Below are 17,869 nucleotides of genomic sequence, written 5' to 3'. Positions count from 1 at the left end.
AATAGTTATATATTATTTTAAAGGATGCTAGAACGCAAATAAAATAACTTTAAGCTAAAATAATTACGAATAATTAATTGAAACCGTTCCTACAGCCAGATAAACTGATATTGAAAATTCTAGCAGATATTTTATGAAAGATTAATCATTTTACTTTTCGTAAAACGTTTTACTATGGCATAATAGATTAAAAAAATCGGTCTAAATTTAATCTGAAAAAGTCTTCTTTATATATAAAAAACTTCGCAAATTTTGTCTACGGAATTTGTCACGTGACTGAAGAGCCTACTTACAGATTATTTATTCAGAGCTATTCATATGTTCTTGAGTTTGACGGACTCCTCACTTCCCAGAAGAGGCAAATAAGGATAGAGCGATTGATTATTTGGAGAGTAGATAGGTCATTGATTATGAAGGTAATTACTTTGATTAATAAAGTCTTTTCTATTTGGATATGTGTAAACTTTATGAGTTGTTTTCTTCCGAATACTTTTTGACAAGCCTAATGATAACCATACTTAGCAAGCCAGATCTCTTTAAGTGAAATTTTGGCACCAGATTGACACAGTAATTCTAGTTGTTTTTTTTTTTTTTTTGGCTTTTAACATGGATTCCATGACAATCTGAATAACCCCTTCTTTGTACAATCTTGCAAGAGGGCAAAAAAAAAAAAAAGTGGGAAACTGTAAACACTATCAAGAAATGTTCTGTTTTTTGAGTTAGAAAAATATTTCAAGTTTATTAGATCTATGTTGTGATCTAAACCACTGAAAATTTGATGTTCCTAAACCTTTACTTAGATATTCCTTTTAAAAAAGTCAGAAAACTTTGTCGCCTTTTAAATTATAGATGTTTAAATTTCAAAAAAAGATTTTTTAAGCCGTGAATTTGTAATTTATAAAAACAATTTTTTATAAATTAAAAATTCACACTTTTAGTCTGAACTAAAAGTTTTTAGTTCAACGAACTACATGGCACTTAAACAAGAGTAAGAGAAACACGTAAATATTGAAAACGGAAATCTACGTAGTTAAAATATCCATAAATAGTTATCTTCTAACAATAAAAATGTACATTAAGATCCTATGTAGAATCGTACCCAATTATGACACTTTACTGGAAAGCAAATAATGACCAATAAAAATTCAACATACCCCATAAACATTTTTACAAGTTAAAAACTAACAAAAATCTATGATTTAAAATATCTTTGTTAAACTTCTTTTTCTCAGTTAAAAAAGCTAACTACAGTTGCCAAAATCTTCAAGTCCTCAACAACTTCATATGTGAGCCGACTCTTTTACCAGATGTATGGAAATACCCTATACTTTACCTGTTCGCAGTACTGTTTCCATGCAGAACCGTACTTTGCCAAGCCTTTTGCGTCTTCCTTTATCGCTGAATAAATAAAGATGAATAGCAAGCAGGTCGGCCACACCCAAGGAAGGAAATGATTGAAACCTGGATAATATCCAAAATAATTACTATATATATATATACACACACACACATAAATACGTATACATATATATAAGTAATTTTTCTTACAAGACTACGATTTGTAGATATAAAAAAAACCTCACCACAAGGTGCTGAAAAAGCGATACACACAAGAAAATCCCCCAAGTAGTTGGGATAACGCATACTACCCCACCATCCATCAGCCAACAAATCTTCCGCAGCTCCTGTACTTACACAGTTTATACCTTAACAAAATACATTTTAAAAAATATATGACCAAAGAAGAAGATTCCTTGAAGTGAAAAACAAGGAAATTAACAACGAGTAGAAAGATATCTAAGTTGAATATAGTTGTAGAAAAAACACATTTCTGCTCATCAAACTTAAAAAGTCTAATATAATAGTAATACACTGTAATACAAAGAAATGTAATATTAATAAGAAGTAATTCTAAAAATATTGATTTAGATTAGAAACTGATAAGTTTCTGTTTTTGATAAAGATGTTTTTTTTAGGTTTCAAATCTTTTAACTTAACACAAGCTATGATATATTGTGGGTAAAATAATGGTAATACGATATAGTGAGATATTTCTTCCCTGTTTGTATGTTAAAGTCTTGAAAATGTCAAGAATTACACCATATCAAAATAAATAAGTCACAATATCAAAGTCTAATAAGAATTCAGTTTATAAAATAAATTTTCTTTTAACAAACCTATATTTTTGCGCTTTAAATGATCAACATGCATTTGAAATGATAGTATTTATATTGATACAAAAAGATTTTCAATTAAGTTCCACTTTATTAAGGAAGTCAGAAATTTTCCTCAAAAGTTTTTTGTGTTAATTACTCATATTGTAGGAGACTTTACAGAAAGAAATATATTTTTCAAATTACTTCAACAGAAACTGCATTTTGTTCTCTGGCAAACTTTAAACATCTTCCAAGTGCTTTACAATGTTTTCATAAAGAACTGAACTTTTTGATTTTTTTAAAATTCCGTTAAAATTTTTGAAACAAACTTTTTTCATGCTGCTTTTTAACATAGTGACATTAGAAAATGAATTTTTCATAACACCAAACTTTATGTAGCAAAGTTAATGTTTTATCATGACTTAGCAATTGATTGAAACTTAAAAGAGAAAAATGTTTAACAAATAACCAACTGAAGAAGAACAGAGAAACATCATTTTGCTTTCAAAAGCATAATTATTGACATTAGACCAATATTGATAAACTTGTCAGCAAGCCTACACAAAATGAACCTAATATCAAAATTACCTGAAATCTTTGCACTTTGTGGGTCTTTGTAAAAATGAAACTTTTGAAGGTTAGAAATACGATATATGTAATAACCAAAAGCTAATAAAAACAAATACACTTATGTGAAACTAAAACTATGCAAAAAAATCTGCAGGTTAAAGAAAAAAGGATTAAAAAAAAACAAACATTGAATGATTATTTATTATTTTGAAAGAGCATGGACTAAAATTTCAAAATTTTAAAAGAAGATTGTTGTTAATCTGTTCATTTGATTTTTATATATACAAATTATATTTAAGAAATTTTTTAAACAGCTAATATACCTAAGTTAAAGGTAGATTAGATACCTAAGTTAAAGGTAGATTAGATACCTAAGTTAAAGGTAGATTAGATACCTAAGTTAAAGGTAGATTAGATACCTAAGTTAAAGGTAGATTAGATACCTAAGTTAAAGGTAGATTAGATACCTAAGTTAAAGGTAGATTAGATACCTAAGTTAAAGGTAGATTAGATACCTAAGTTAAAGGTAGATTAGATACCTAAGTTAAAGGTAGATTAGATACCTAAGTTAAAGGTAGATTAGATACCTAAGTTAAAGGTAGATTAGATACCTAAGTTAAAGGTAGATTAGATACCTAAGTTAAAGGTAGATTAGATACCTAAGTTAAAGGTAGATTAGATACCTAAGTTAAAGGTAGATTAGATACCTAAGTTAAAGGTAGATTAGATACCTAAGTTAAAGGTAGATTAGATACCTAAGTTAAAGGTAGATTAGATACCTAAGTTAAAGGTAGATTAGATACCTAAGTTAAAGGTAGATTAGATACCTAAGTTAAAGGTAGATTAGATACCTAAGTTAAAGGTAGATTAGATAAAAAAAAAGCCTATCAAGTGTCCCAGGGGGATATTGCCCAATTACAATACAAAGATACAATTTCAAAGGTTTTAATCCAAAATCCAAGCAAGAAAATTGAGTTTGAACTGGTGTAATAGTACTTGACAAATATGCTATAAAGTTACTTTTAAACTTTTTCAAACCAGAAATATATTTCACCACAAATAAGCTGTCTTGAAATAATAATTCACACATACACTGTTATACTTAATGACTGCTTTTTAGGTTTGCTTAGCCCTAATTCTGAGTTTTTCTGTGCTTTCATTTAATACTTTATCTTGCCAAGAGTGTAAATGTTGTATAGAATCATTGACGTCCCTTACACAAAGCACACAAATATTTAACAAAATGATTTAGGATGCCAACAATATTCTGACTAGTTTCAGGTCTTCACAGACAAAGAAATCCAAATGAAAAATGGTGACTTATAAATAAGCTTCAACATTCTCACAAAGCTTCTTGATCATCTATTGCAAGTATAGACTATCTCAGCTCAGAGTCCAGAGAATTAAACTATCATGGATGACAGTAGGACTTCTTTTGATTTAATCACTTAAATTACTATGTTCAGGCAAAATTAGTCCCACCACCACCATCCATTCCGAATTTTAATAAAATCAGAATGAATGGTAGTGGTAGTACTTACTAAATTTTTTCATTTTTCACTATGTCATTTTTCCATACTGATATTTGACCACACTAGGCATACAAATTTTCATTCTGACATTTTAACATTCTGACATAATGCAGCAAATGTTTATTTCCTTGTTTGGATGGTTACTTTTTTCTGATCTCATACACCTTCAACATAGGTGCACCTATTGTACTGTAGTTGAAAGACTTTTTAAATATATGAACTCATTAACAATAAAAAGATACAACAAAAAATAGAAACTGCAGATATATTGTATTATGTAAAAATGTATTACTAAAATAAGTTTAAAAAATTTGAAAAATATTATTATTATTTTTTATTATCTGAATCTTTTTAGTTTTTAATTTTTACTACATATAAAATACCAAAACTTTTCTTTTTTTAAAATTGAGACAAAAAAAGTCACGAAACTGTTAGTTTCACTCAAGCATCAAGTTGTAACTTAAAGAAATTTCAACAAAACATAAAAATAACATACCAAATACAACCACAATTGGTATATAGCAATACCAGGACAATGAAATTGGGAATAATGATAGATACCGCAACTGAGTTGAGTTAAAAAATGGGTAAATGACAAAGAACAATACAGAATCTAACAAGCCACATTTTTCTTGACTTAAAGATGCGCTGTAATAAAATGATTCCTGGAATTAAAAAAAAAAGTAAAAATTACATCAGTTTTGTTAAAAGGCTTTATATAAATTTGAAACGATTGAGGTTTATTTTAGAGAACTTCAAAAGGTTGCATAATAACTATTCAAAAAAGAAAAACATATTTTAATATATAAACTTCATTAAAATGATCAAAAAACTATTTGCAACATACAACCACTGCCTATTTAAAGTCAAGATAAAAAATAATAATAATATCTGAAACTGACATAAAAGGTTAGTTTAATTTTTCTTTATTTCTTTACATTAGAAAATATAAAACTAAAGATCTTGAAGTACTCTACTCTAGTATATAGATAGTTATTAAACAGCAACATTATAATACTTCAAATATCATAGCATCAAGCACATAAACAAGCTGCATTGTCAAAACCATCAATAAAGAAGTGTTAGATAGCCTTTTGCTTTCCCACTGTTTTGCAAAATACCAAAAATCAATGATAGCCTAAAAACAGTAAAATACTTAATAAATTTCAAACCTATAAAGAAAACAAACTCAAGAAATAATCAGACACATTCAGACTTGCCTTCTGCAAATACGCAGCAGCAGGTTTTGAAGAAACTAAATATTGTGAAAGAAATATTCTAAAAGATAAGAGTTTCTAAAAAACAGTTGTTTTCAATAACAACCATTTTTCATTTATATTTTTACAAAAATATCTGTTAACAACATTTTTAAATATTTTTTTTTAAAATTTAATAACTACTTTTTACTTATTCTATTCTTAATTTTAACATGTTCAATATTTACACTTTTTTTTTTTGTAAAACAATTTAAGGAAAACCAGAAAGTTTATTGACTTATTAGATGGTTGGTGCAAGTAGAAAAAAACTTGCTCAACAACTGTCAACTTAGGTTTAATGGTTAGAAAAGCATTACATAAATTGTGCAAATTATCAATCTTTTTTCCAGTCTTTTATATAAATCATACTGCAGTTTCATCTGCTGTTAAATTAGATGAGTGTTTTTTTAAAATACTTTGTGTAACTCAACTTGAAGAGACACATTCATATTTGTAATTGACTTGAATCTTGATTACAATCCTTCATTTACATGATCACCAAATAGATGTCTTTCTAGTTTGGCGCCAAACATATTTGCTTATCCTTCAAGTTATTTATAACCTCATGAGTTATTTTCTTCATATTTTCATGTAACTTATAACTAATAGAACTGTCTAAGTCCAAAAGCTAACTCAACATAAATTCAATTACTGTTTCTGCTGTTAAGAGAATTGAATCATCATAACTTAATATTTCTGATGCAAGTTTTAGAGGAGCTAAAACACTTTGAAACATTTGTAAAACTTGGATACCCAATTGATTTATCATATGAAATGAATTGAGCTTGCAAAAGGTTTCAAAAAGAGAACAATTAGTTTTAATGAGGGGAGCGATCATTATAGGAATTGAGTTCCATGTTTAAAGTCAGGATGTAATAGTTCTGTATTTGAAGTCATGATATAATTCAATTTCCGAGTTGAATTCCTTAATGAAATTTGATTAAAATGTGATTGCAAACCATTGGATTCCGAATAAACTTAATGGAAATTAATATCATTTTCTTCATGCAATATTTCCAAATCACTAATTCCTTCAAAATTGATTGAAGATGTGAATCAGAGAACTTTTTGAACAGGGGTATCACAAATTGCCAATTATATTGCATGGCTTTTACAAAACTGTTCATTAACAATCAAAGTTATCTTAAATTTTTTGTTTAGCTGACCCACCTTGGGTTTGATCCAACTAAATCTCTTTGGAAACCAAATAAACATAAATGATTCATATATTTTTGCGTTAACATTTTTTCAACTAGACTAAATCTAAAAACTAAGCCTGCATTAAATATTTGCTTATCTTTTCCATTGTGTGAGTTATATCCAATAAATTGTCAACCTCTTAGTGCAAAATACTCATCCAATATCATGCTAAATATTTTTCCTTTAGCAATCATGAACTTAATTCCTTAAATTTACTTATCTCATTAAAACCTTTATGATTCAAAAAAAAAAAAAAATCACAAAATCAAAAATTATCTTTGAGACTGGTTATTGACCCTTTAACAGCTTAATTACACTTGGATGAAGATCACAACTAGCTTCATATTCTACTATAACTGCATCTTGACATTTAGTTTCACATTCCTTTATGATGTGCCATTTTCACATGAATTAATAAACAATTTTAGGAATATTTAGTGGCATTATTATTTATTATTCTAATTATTTTTTATTAAATCTTACCCTAATATTCAAAACCAATTTTTCCTTCTTTAAATACTGTTTAAAGAAGGAAAAATTGGTTTTGAATATTAGGGTAAAATTCAATAAATTGAAAAGTTCTTAAATACTCATTATTTTGTGATGATTACTAGTGATTGTAAAGTTTAATGGAAAAATAGTGTTAAAGACAGTACAACTCCAATGAAATCACAGCTGCTACAGTGGTGCCCAAATACACATGCTAATTTTTAGTAAAAAGTATACAAATGAAAAAATATGAGAAAAAATATAAACGATTCATTCATTTTTGAGGATTCACATATTGGAAAACATAAAATATAAATTTGAAGTAATTCCTTTATTTCATTTTCATGATTAATAGATTACTCAAGGGATATGTAAAGTTGATCAAAACTTTATCAAACCTTCCTAATGTAGTTTTTAAAAAAAATGTTCTCAATCTTATCAGTCAGACCTTTTTCAACAGGTCATCAAGAAAGATTGCTTCAAACTGACTGGTATTACATTTTAAAAATGGCAAAACAAAAATTAAATAAATTGGAAATTTTTTGATGGTTTTTTTTTTAAAAAATTACAGGTATTTTTTGACAACATTAATACTAAATCAAACTCAGTAATTGTAGCTTAACATAAACATTTTATTCAATTTCACAATGTAACTAATTGAAATACTTGTCATTCTTTTCTTAATAGCTTCTGATGCAAAAATTATCACTATTCAAAACTGTGGAAAAATTCATCTCAGAAAGTGGAAATTCAATCAGATGATAGATATTGTAATGAAGGAAAACGAGGAAAATGAAGAAAACACAGAAACTTCTCCAGAACTAAATAAAAATTGTAAAACAAGTTTGTATGAAAATAAAAATGTATTGTGTTGTTTTGTATTAAGTTTTACACAACAATAAAACAAACAAACAAAAGTTTAATAACAATTTTGTTGAAAAACTCTGGTAGTTCTGAAAAATACTCTCAAAATACTGATAGCTTTACATTTTGAAAAAATGCATACAGAAAATAAAATACTGAGTGAAGCTTTTAGACTATTTAATAGTCAAACATTTGATAGTAGAATATAAAAGCCAAAAATACGTTTATCAAGATTTTTTAAAACCAAATCTCTAAAAAGCAAGCACAAAAAAGTAATACACTATATTTAGAAATAATTTTTTTAGTTTAATTGCTTACTAATCATAAATATTAATTTTGATAAACTGAATCAATATATTCTCTTGCTCCATATAACTTCCTATCATTTTGTTCAACCACGAAAGTATCAATAGAACTTTATAAATATACTATGTGCCAGATTTTCCAGCTATTAGATAAAAAAACTTTACTATATTAAACAAAAATGCAATTGTAGCTATGTTGTTGTGTTTTTGGAAACTAAACAACATTGTGTTAATGTAGCTTTTTTGCAACAAACACTGCAACAAACACAATGATAAATCACAATAATCTTTTCTCCAAACAAAAACCTGTCTTTATAAATTTGCTTGTTCATTTATACGGTATACTTTTCAAAAAACATCCCTTAAAGAGTGGTCATAAAAAATGCTAACATACTTACAATTTTCTGGTTTTCACTGGTTGAAAACTCATAAAATTATTAGCTCCATAGTCACCTCCTCACCAGGGGAAAGGAAAGGACTGGTCAGATGGGGCTGGAACTTGGTTCCAACCATAAGCACCCTGAATATGGAGTCCCGGTTGCTCCAAACCTGGCCTAAAACCTTCCCTGGGAAAAATTAGACCCATGTGCAAAATTTGTTAAAAATTGGATCAAAACTGTCAATTTGTATAAAGAAAACACCCACATACAACCTTTAGGCTTTATATATTAGATTCATTTCATTATACAAGTAAAAAATGTTAAAAAATCAGCCATTAATCTTAAAAAAGTAACTTTAAGAAAATATAAAATCTATTTATTCTTGAAATAATAGGCCTATTATCAGAGAAAATTACCAGAATTACTTTTGTGATAACTGAATTTTGTGCATATAACAATCAAATAGTTGTCAAGTTCATCAACTATTATATACAACACATTTTTTTAGTTGCAAAATATATTAATCGAAGCTAAATAATCTTCTGAAATAATAATGGTTTTAAACATCACAGAGCAGTAGATAAGACATTTTTTATTGAATAAACACCCCATGCTCACTTATTGAATTATTTTCTTTCAGCTTTCCTCTTTTTTCCAATTTATCATCATTTAATTTTTTGAAAATATATACTGGATTTACCAAGACAATTGCCAAATAATGCTTAAAATAACCTATTGTTTGCTTCATTTCTTTTTAAGGTACATCCTCTTTGTATAAAATATACCAGTAAAGCTTATTGAATTACTTTTTTTAAAAAAAGAATAGCAAATAAAGAAATGAAAATTTATTTTTAGAGCAAACTGTGATTAGTAATATTTAAAATATTTATAAATTACCCAGCTAATCAACCCAGCTTTAAAGATGAAAGCCTTCAGATCATATCTGCCTAAAAAGGATGGTGAAACAACTTGACCAAACATAAAGTCTTTGATAATGCCACCTGCAGAGAAAAAAGTAGAACAAATTCAAGACAAAAGCACTTTCTATTTCACCACATTTCCAGTATAAAAAAACTTAAAACAAATGGAGGGCATAAAATAATTGCCAGAAAACTTTTTATGACTGGTAAAAAAGTTTATAAGATGTATTCTGCTATTTTATGTTTACAGGTAATGGAAAAGCTTATTAATGCTATTATTTTAAATTACATTCAATACTATTATGGTTAAATTTTATAAAGACTTTTTTTTATTCATATAAAATCACTTTATCAAAAAATGTTTTGAAAAATAACTAGGGTAAAAGATTCGTTTTTTGCAGAAATTTGCTTTATTTTATTTTTTTACTGTATTTACGTTTTTATAAAATATGCTTTAGAGTACTTGACATCTTCTGATTAGCTTGCACAACATTTAGAAATGCCTATATAACCATTCTGAATAAAAATTTATGATTTAGGATTTAACTATAATTAAAATTAAATGATTCAAATTTTCTTTTTCTAAAAAAGAAAATTTAGGATGATTCAAGGCTATTAGATTTTTCAACACTTTAGGAACATCAGTTTATAAGATGGTGATTAATTTTTGAGAAAACAAAATCATTTTTAACAGTTTTGATTCCTTAATGGGAATATATTATAGGTAATAGTATAGGTCTCAGTATAAATGAAATGATTTTTCTATTGATTAAATATTTCTTGCACCAATTTTTTAAGTAGAATCCTTTGGGGGTACCATTTGATATGGCAACAACTATTCTTCATTACATCTCTAAAATACAGGATTATATAGAGCCATTGCATAATCTTTTGGCTTAAATTACTGGTGACTATGTTTTAACTTCTATAGTTATAAAGCGACAGCTCTATATACTTTCATCAGCATTTCATATTGAAATGGAAATTCCAGTTTCTTCAACTTTTTCACCATCAACTTAAACCCTTTCAACTTCAATTCAGGATGTGATTAAATTTCCAGAACAAATTAAGCACAAACAAAAAGGCAACACAACAAAATTAGTTAAGGAATCTTATTGAGTGACAAATATTTGGAAATGTATGAAAAAGAGGATGAAGAAAAGAAAAATAAAAAGGAGAAAAAAAAAATAATAATACAAGAGCAGATTTAACAAATAAAGATGATAAAAAACAAAAGAAACAAAATCAAAGACATTTTAACATCCTACTAAAAAGGAGGTGGAAGACCAGCTAATATTCAATAATATTTACTTTTTTATTATGTTTTTTAAGGAAACTGTGAATATTTTGAGAAACTAAATTAGAATTTCTTCCATTGCTATAAGCTATAACAAAATAAACACAAATCAACAGTAATGTTTTTTAAATTTATCACATCGTTTCTGGTAAGAATTTTATAAGTTATTTTTTAAATACCACAAAAAATTGATAGGTTAGTAACTTTGTTTTTTAGTAAGACCATCAAGGTGCAATGAAAATTGGATAGTAATGTGTATATTTTCATTTCCGCACATTTTAATGCAAGTGTCATTTGAAAAGAGCATATGACTCAAAAGTTATAAGTGCTCAAAGTTTCTAACAATAGAAATACCATAAAAAATAAATCTTCTACCCTACTTCAACTTGATCTTAACTGATCAACCTATGAGAAACACAGAAAAATCTTAAAAGTTTTTTAAAAAATTACCTGATGGTTGAGATTTTACGCCAAAAAAAGTATGACAGAAGATTAAAAAACCCATGAATAATGAAAATAGAAAAGTTGAGGAGATTGTTGCCAAGTAGTTAACGGTGATAAGTTTTGAGGGCCATTTACCCCAAAGAAAAAGACTAAAGAATAAACTACTGCATGCCATTAACGCCCATAAACCTGCAAAAAAAAAGTAATACAGATAAAAACACAATGCCATAAGCTTAGCCTTTAAACATCGCTTAAAGTAAAATTAAGACTTTTGTTTGTTTATACATAGACAAACCAGAGAAATTTTTAAAAAATCATATTCTTTTTTGAGCTTACCATTTAATCTGTATATGACCCTGTTTTTTCCTTGACTTACTGGAGGTCCAAATGCAAGCTTAAAATGAAAAAGACAATTTGATAAATAAGATAATTTGAAAATAGCTAAGAACTAAACATCATCCTAACTAAATGATCTTTCACTTGTAGCTTATTAACAAACTGATAAAACTAAAAAGAATTGGTCATCAAAGAAACAACTCTTAATATGTGTGTGCTGACAGCAGAATTTTATTCACAAGAATTATGATTTTACCTTTCCAACTGGCAGTGATAAAAATAGAGCTTGAAGTAAAAACCATCCAAACACATATGTAATTGACTTCCAATTTATAAATGTATTAACAATAATCTTCTCCAGCTTCAAGCTTAGTATATTTGCTAGACCACACCTTGCTTGCTCTTTACAACTTAAAGATAACAAAAAGAGCAATGCAATAGGGAAAAATAGTAAAAATAAACATCCAGCTAATGACACAAAACTTTTTAAGAAACACTGGACTGAATTTAAAAGAGTTTTTGATTCAAGACATGTTTCTGTTGCCTTGATTTGCTTAGGAAAATCCACTTCTTCAGCTTGTTGACTAGATAAAGATCTAGTTATTCTTCTAGTAACTATCATTTCATCTGTGAAATTAGATTGCAATGATAGTTTATCCTCCTTAAAAGTATGCTGTGTTTTTTTTGTAGATCGAGTGTCCCTACCATTACTTTCTGCAAGTCCAAACAAATTAGAGGAATTAGCAGCTTTTAGATCTGGGACTGTAATTGTTGGATTGACTGCATTAATTTTATTGCTTATATCTGAATACACTTCATCATTATAAACTTTTTCAACTTGAACAGTAGCAATTTTACTAGATTCTATGATCTTTGAACGCAAGACAGAACGAGTTGGAGATCGAGACCTTGGTACAGAAACCTTTTTTTCTCTTTTGGGAGATTGGTCTGAAAAACTATCATCTTTTTTTCTTGAAGGGGACCTAGCTGGTGATTTTGACCTTCTTCTTTGACGACTAGGACTTGTTGACTTTCGCCTTGAAGGTGACTTTGGTAGAATATAATTTTCACTCTATGAAAATGAATTAATCCATTTATAAAAAAATTATAAAGAATTCAAAAATAAAATAGAAGAAACTCATTAGTTAATTATTTTCACTGATATTACATAAAAACCTTTCTTTAAATCACTTTGAGTCTATTATACAAATCACTATGTAAATTGGGGCTATAAAGATATTTCAGGAAACAATAACATAACAATAATTATACCAATTAAGAGAAACACAATACGTACTAAACAATATTTAGTTGGAATATCAAAAATGTTTTCATCAGCTTCGCTTTCTGCATTTATAAACTTTACGCGATATTGGTTTTCAACTGGATTAAAATTCGTAACTAATGCCTTGTAATAAAGATCACTTCCAGGCCATTTGGCATATATAACATCTCCATCTTTATATTTTGCTGACGGCATACTGTTAATTTTTAACAAATTAATTAAGAAAACCTATCTCAGTGGTATTTTAGTTGTAAAATTTCATTCATGAACCCTTTGTCTTTGATGACGGTTAAATATGCGCGCTTTTATCTTTGATTGGTTGTTTAAACCACCAAAGTTACAACACAGGGGGTTAATTGAAATAACTTAATAAAGAAAGAAAGTTAGTTAAAATTATATGGCTTACATATAAATTGTCATATATACGAATAAAGATAAATTATAGTTAACATTATCTTTAAATAGAAAAATAAAACTTTGCGAAAAGAAACCGTAAGGTCGCATTTGAGTTTTAAAGCTTACTGTTCTCCCTGATATAGCTTTTTTTAAAAGTTTGACATGACCTAACATTTTGTTTTCTGCACGAAACCCATCTCATTTTCGCTAATTATCGCACGCTAAAAATAACAAGCGAGAATGAAACAATGCCTATGAAACAAATTCCTCTCATGAAAGCACCTTGCAGTTTTTTTTCTTGAGAGGAACTTAATTGGAAAACAGTTTCATTGCTGGGTAGTTTTATAAAACTAAATCTAGTCCGAAATATTGAAAATTTGTCCGAAATATTGAAAATTTGTCAGCATTAAACAACAACACTGATAATCATTTTTTTCGACTTGCTCATGATGTGCTTATATCAACAAATAATGAAGCATAAAGTTACAACAATACGCTCCTGAAAAATTTCAAACCAAATAACCAAATTCAGTGTACATTATGGTTATCACAAATTATCATACGAAAATATTTTAAAAAGAACATTTCATAAAATAAAGTTGCTAATTTAAGAAAGATATTCTTTCATCATATAAGCCCCTTTGCAAATAAAAAAGCTTGAACTTGAAAGCAATTGGTTAATTGTTGGAAGTTTAGTAGCGATAGTAAGTCTCTAACACATCAAAAATACGAATGTAGATTCATATACCTTATTATTTACATCAAAGAAAACCATCTACATGAAGGCTTTTGAAAAAGTTTAAAATCACAAGAGGGATATCTATTTAAACTAGCAAAAAGCAACCCGTAATACGGGTTATGGTTGGTCTGTTATTTAATTTGTAGTGGATGTATTCCACAATTTAAAGTTGCGAAACCTTAACTATGCCCTTTTAGAAAAAATCCTTTAAATTGAGAAAACTAAACCATCTGTAAAATTAAAATAAAAAGTATGTGGAGGTAAAATAATCTACCAATTATTTAACATTATTTTAGTAATTTACAACTGACATAGGTCATATCAGTGTAAGCCAGAACCATTTTCCTCGACATTAATAAGTTCAAAACAATATGTTTCTGGTTACTGACACAGAATAATAACACTTCGTCATGCTTTAAATTGACGAAAAAGTAAAGCTAAATTCTTGTTATATTTTTTATAACATGAACTTTAATTAATAAGATTAATATAAAGCGAACGTAAATTATACATGAGTTATTAATTTTTTGGTATCCCCTTGATACCTGTTTCTTTAAAAAAGGAAATTGTCTTTAAAACGTTAAGTGCACACAACTAAATAAATTTATTAAAAAAAACTGAACATTTGCCATTACTGTATATGGCACTAATCTGACCATTTTTATATACGGCCTCTTTGTTTCAATAGTTTTTAGTAAACGGTAATTTGCTACCATTTATTAAAAATTCTTTTTGTTACTCGAAATTTAATTCTCTTAAATATTTTGAAACTAATAAAGGACCTCCCTTCCCCGTTTTTGCCTTAATAGTGGTCAGGAGAATAGAGTTATTTTTATTAAGAGTAATCAAGTTTTGATACTTTTTCACGTTAACTTTTAAATCATAAAGAAAAAACGTCGAAGAATTAACACCAAACAAAACTCTACAAAGACGAAAGGTTACAAGTTTTGTATTAGAAAGGATGTTGAAATGAAGGTTTTCAATGTCATCATACCATAAAAAGTTTTAATTAATCGCGACACGTCACCAAATCCATTTTGAAGAAACACTTTCTCAAAATTATTTAGAAAAGCAATTTTTTTGAACGGAAACCTAAAAGATGTCCGAATAATCATGTTGTCACCTGCGTAAAGACAATCGTTTAAAGATGGTTAAAGTAATTTGAAACTCGATTAACCACCACAAGAGCTTTAGTCGTAATTTTTTCAACACACCTTACTCGTCTATGAGTTAAACAAGGTACATTATCTATGTCCAAATCAAAGTTATTCATTGATGCATGGGTAACTAATCTTTAATAATGATGTCACAGAAATTAAATAAATCATCTTTTTAAGCTTTTTTTTTCAGATAGCGTAAAGGATTAACACAAAAAAGAATTATTACCAGGCAATATTGGATGATTCTTGTAAAAAAAAGTATTATTTTTAAATTATATTTTAAATTATATTTATTAAATGTAAAATATCATTTATATATTCCTTTAAGACTCTTTCAAAGCAACTTCTTCATCAACAAATTTCTGCTTGAACTTTTAAAACTTAAGTGGTATCTTTTTGACCATTATTAACCGGGTGTTGTACCGTATATATGTTTAAAAATGTTGATAGTAGGATATGACTTTCTTTTGAACATTATGCTTGATATTGGTGTTTAACATGAGCGTAGCTTGAAAAGGGAATTCAGTCACTGTGTAATTTAAAACCGAGTCATCACTTGCTCATTAATTGCTATCACTCAATATCTTTCAACATCACTCAACGTCACTCAACATCACTCAACACCACTCAACACCACTCGATACCTTTCGACATCACTCGACATCAATGACCATCACGGATTATCACTGACTAACACTCTTCTTTTCTCGCTATCGTCCTAGAAGAGTTTTAGATATCATCGTATTGTAACAAATGAGTAAAGCAGGGAACTTATTCACCAAACTTTTTTTTGCGTAAGTTTGGCGTAAGTTCAAAGCTGTGAAAGTCGTTTTCACGAAACATGCGCAGTTGCGTTTCAAAAAAACTTTCGCAAGTTTTTGCGTTTGGTGAATATCGATACTTTAGGGCTGAACCTAAAGTATCTGTATTCGTGTTTCAATCTTTCCATATTAATGATACTAGACTTTAAAAGTAAAGTTACGTAGTTTGCTGACTTGTAAAACTCTGACATATTTGTGACCTATTCTAACATAATTACATTGAGGATATGATTAAAGTCTTTCTTCTAAAGTCGCAATCTTTGCAATTCTGCTTTAGATATTTCACTATCTGATAAAATATTAAGAGTCTTATCTGCTCCATAAACTGATGGCGAAACAAACATTAAAGAAATTTTTTTTTGAATATATTGACATCTTTGGTCCAAGCACGTGCAAGTGCCACTGCTTTGTTTCAATTTTTTTTTTTTTTTTAATATTCTTCTTTTCAGTTGAAACCATTCTTCTAACATTTCATCTTCTGAAACTACAAATAAAAGGTTATATATTGAAAGGAAGTTTACATACACTTCTACTGCCAGGACTTCCTGATAACAGTTGAAACTTTGGATTATAGATGTTATAAATTCCTATTGATATAGATACCTTTGTGAACTTTTAGCTGCATGACCGAGTATGAAAAGCCATTAAATGATAAACGACCAAAGTTAACTTTAGGATATCTACCACGAGTTTTTCATTTGCACTTCCCATGGAGGAGCGTTTTTCTTACTTTGTAATCTGATAAGCAGAGCTGTGGCATGTAAAAGTAAAACCTCTTAGGGTATTAAAATATTCGCCCCTTCCTCTCGTTCTTTAAGGCTTAAGTATTATTGGCATGATAATGACAAAAGATACCAAGAACTTGGTTTGGTGAAGGTTTTTCTATTGAGAAGTAGATTTTCTAACGCGATAAGACGGCGATTCACTCGGCGAGAAATATAAAACAATGCTTACAAAAAAAATACCTGTATTGCATTTTCCAGCAAGTTCACCCCACTTTAACCTTATTGAAAATTTATAGGGAAGAATGACATGATTTGTATTTCGAAATTTCAAACAATGTAATACGATGCAAGAACTTTTAACCAGTAAGCATAGAGTGATAGTTCAAAGTTTTGTATGGAAAAATCTTCATAAAAATCATAAAAAAGTAGTAAAAAGTATTCAAAGTATTTCATATGTTCATTTTTAAATACAAATTCGTAAGTGGATATTTTGCTCAATATAGCCCTCACAGCTACCTCATAATAAATGCGTTTTCTTGTATATCTTTGTCAAGTGTAATAAATATCAAATGAAATTTGCATGCAAATTTCATTTTTTTCAATAATTCAAAATAAGTATAAAATAAAAGAAATTAGTAATAATTAAAAAAAAAAAAAAAAAAAAAAAAAGAAAAAGTTTTTTGTTATCATTACACCGAAAAAAAGTTTATTAATTAGTTAATTTATATTATATAACAAAACAAAAACAAGACTTTGAGGAAAAAAAAAAAAATTAGCTTTTTTTCTGCCTCAAAGTTTAAACTTTGCTTAAATTTTAAAAAAAATTTCCTATTAAAATTTTAAAATTCTGCTGTTCTCTCAGCGTTTTTATTTCCCGTCCCGTATCAATCATAGTGCGAAGTTTTGACCGCAACAATCTTCAAAAATATTTTCTTAAAAATATTTTGTTGTACTTTACTTTAAAATTTCTGTTATTGAATGAACATCAATGTTA

At 28.0% G+C, this 17,869-nt stretch overlaps 1 protein-coding gene across 2 annotated transcripts; it reads right to left on the bottom strand.

The window, feature by feature from the left end:
• Positions 1-1,030: 1,030 nt before the first annotated feature.
• LOC145182722 (delta(14)-sterol reductase TM7SF2-like) lies at positions 1,031-13,335 on the bottom strand. Of its 2 annotated transcripts, XM_090074528.1 has the most exons (10): positions 13,047-13,335; positions 12,006-12,821; positions 11,750-11,807; positions 11,420-11,602; positions 9,650-9,753; positions 5,277-5,396; positions 4,755-4,923; positions 2,745-2,825; positions 1,584-1,706; positions 1,031-1,461 (listed from the first exon to the last, which is right to left on the bottom strand). In XM_090074528.1, exons 1-10 carry the CDS (start codon positions 13,227-13,229, stop codon positions 1,301-1,303), a joined length of 1,998 nt encoding a protein of 665 aa, XP_089930654.1. In that variant the 5' UTR covers positions 13,230-13,335; the 3' UTR covers positions 1,031-1,300. The 2 variants fall into 2 exon arrangements, with proteins under 2 accessions (XP_089930654.1, XP_089930655.1); XM_090074529.1 differs by lacking the exon at positions 2,745-2,825.
• Between the last annotated feature and the right edge of the window lie 4,534 nt (positions 13,336-17,869).

This window comes from Hydra viridissima, unplaced genomic scaffold, assembly GCF_058129835.1.
Source record: "Hydra viridissima isolate aposymbiotic clone 2 unplaced genomic scaffold, HvirCarnegie_v1 scaffold_17, whole genome shotgun sequence".
NCBI lineage: Eukaryota > Metazoa > Cnidaria > Hydrozoa > Anthoathecata > Hydridae > Hydra > Hydra viridissima.
Note: the sequence above shows the minus strand (reverse complement) of the source record. Positions and strands in the feature narration are given on the sequence as shown.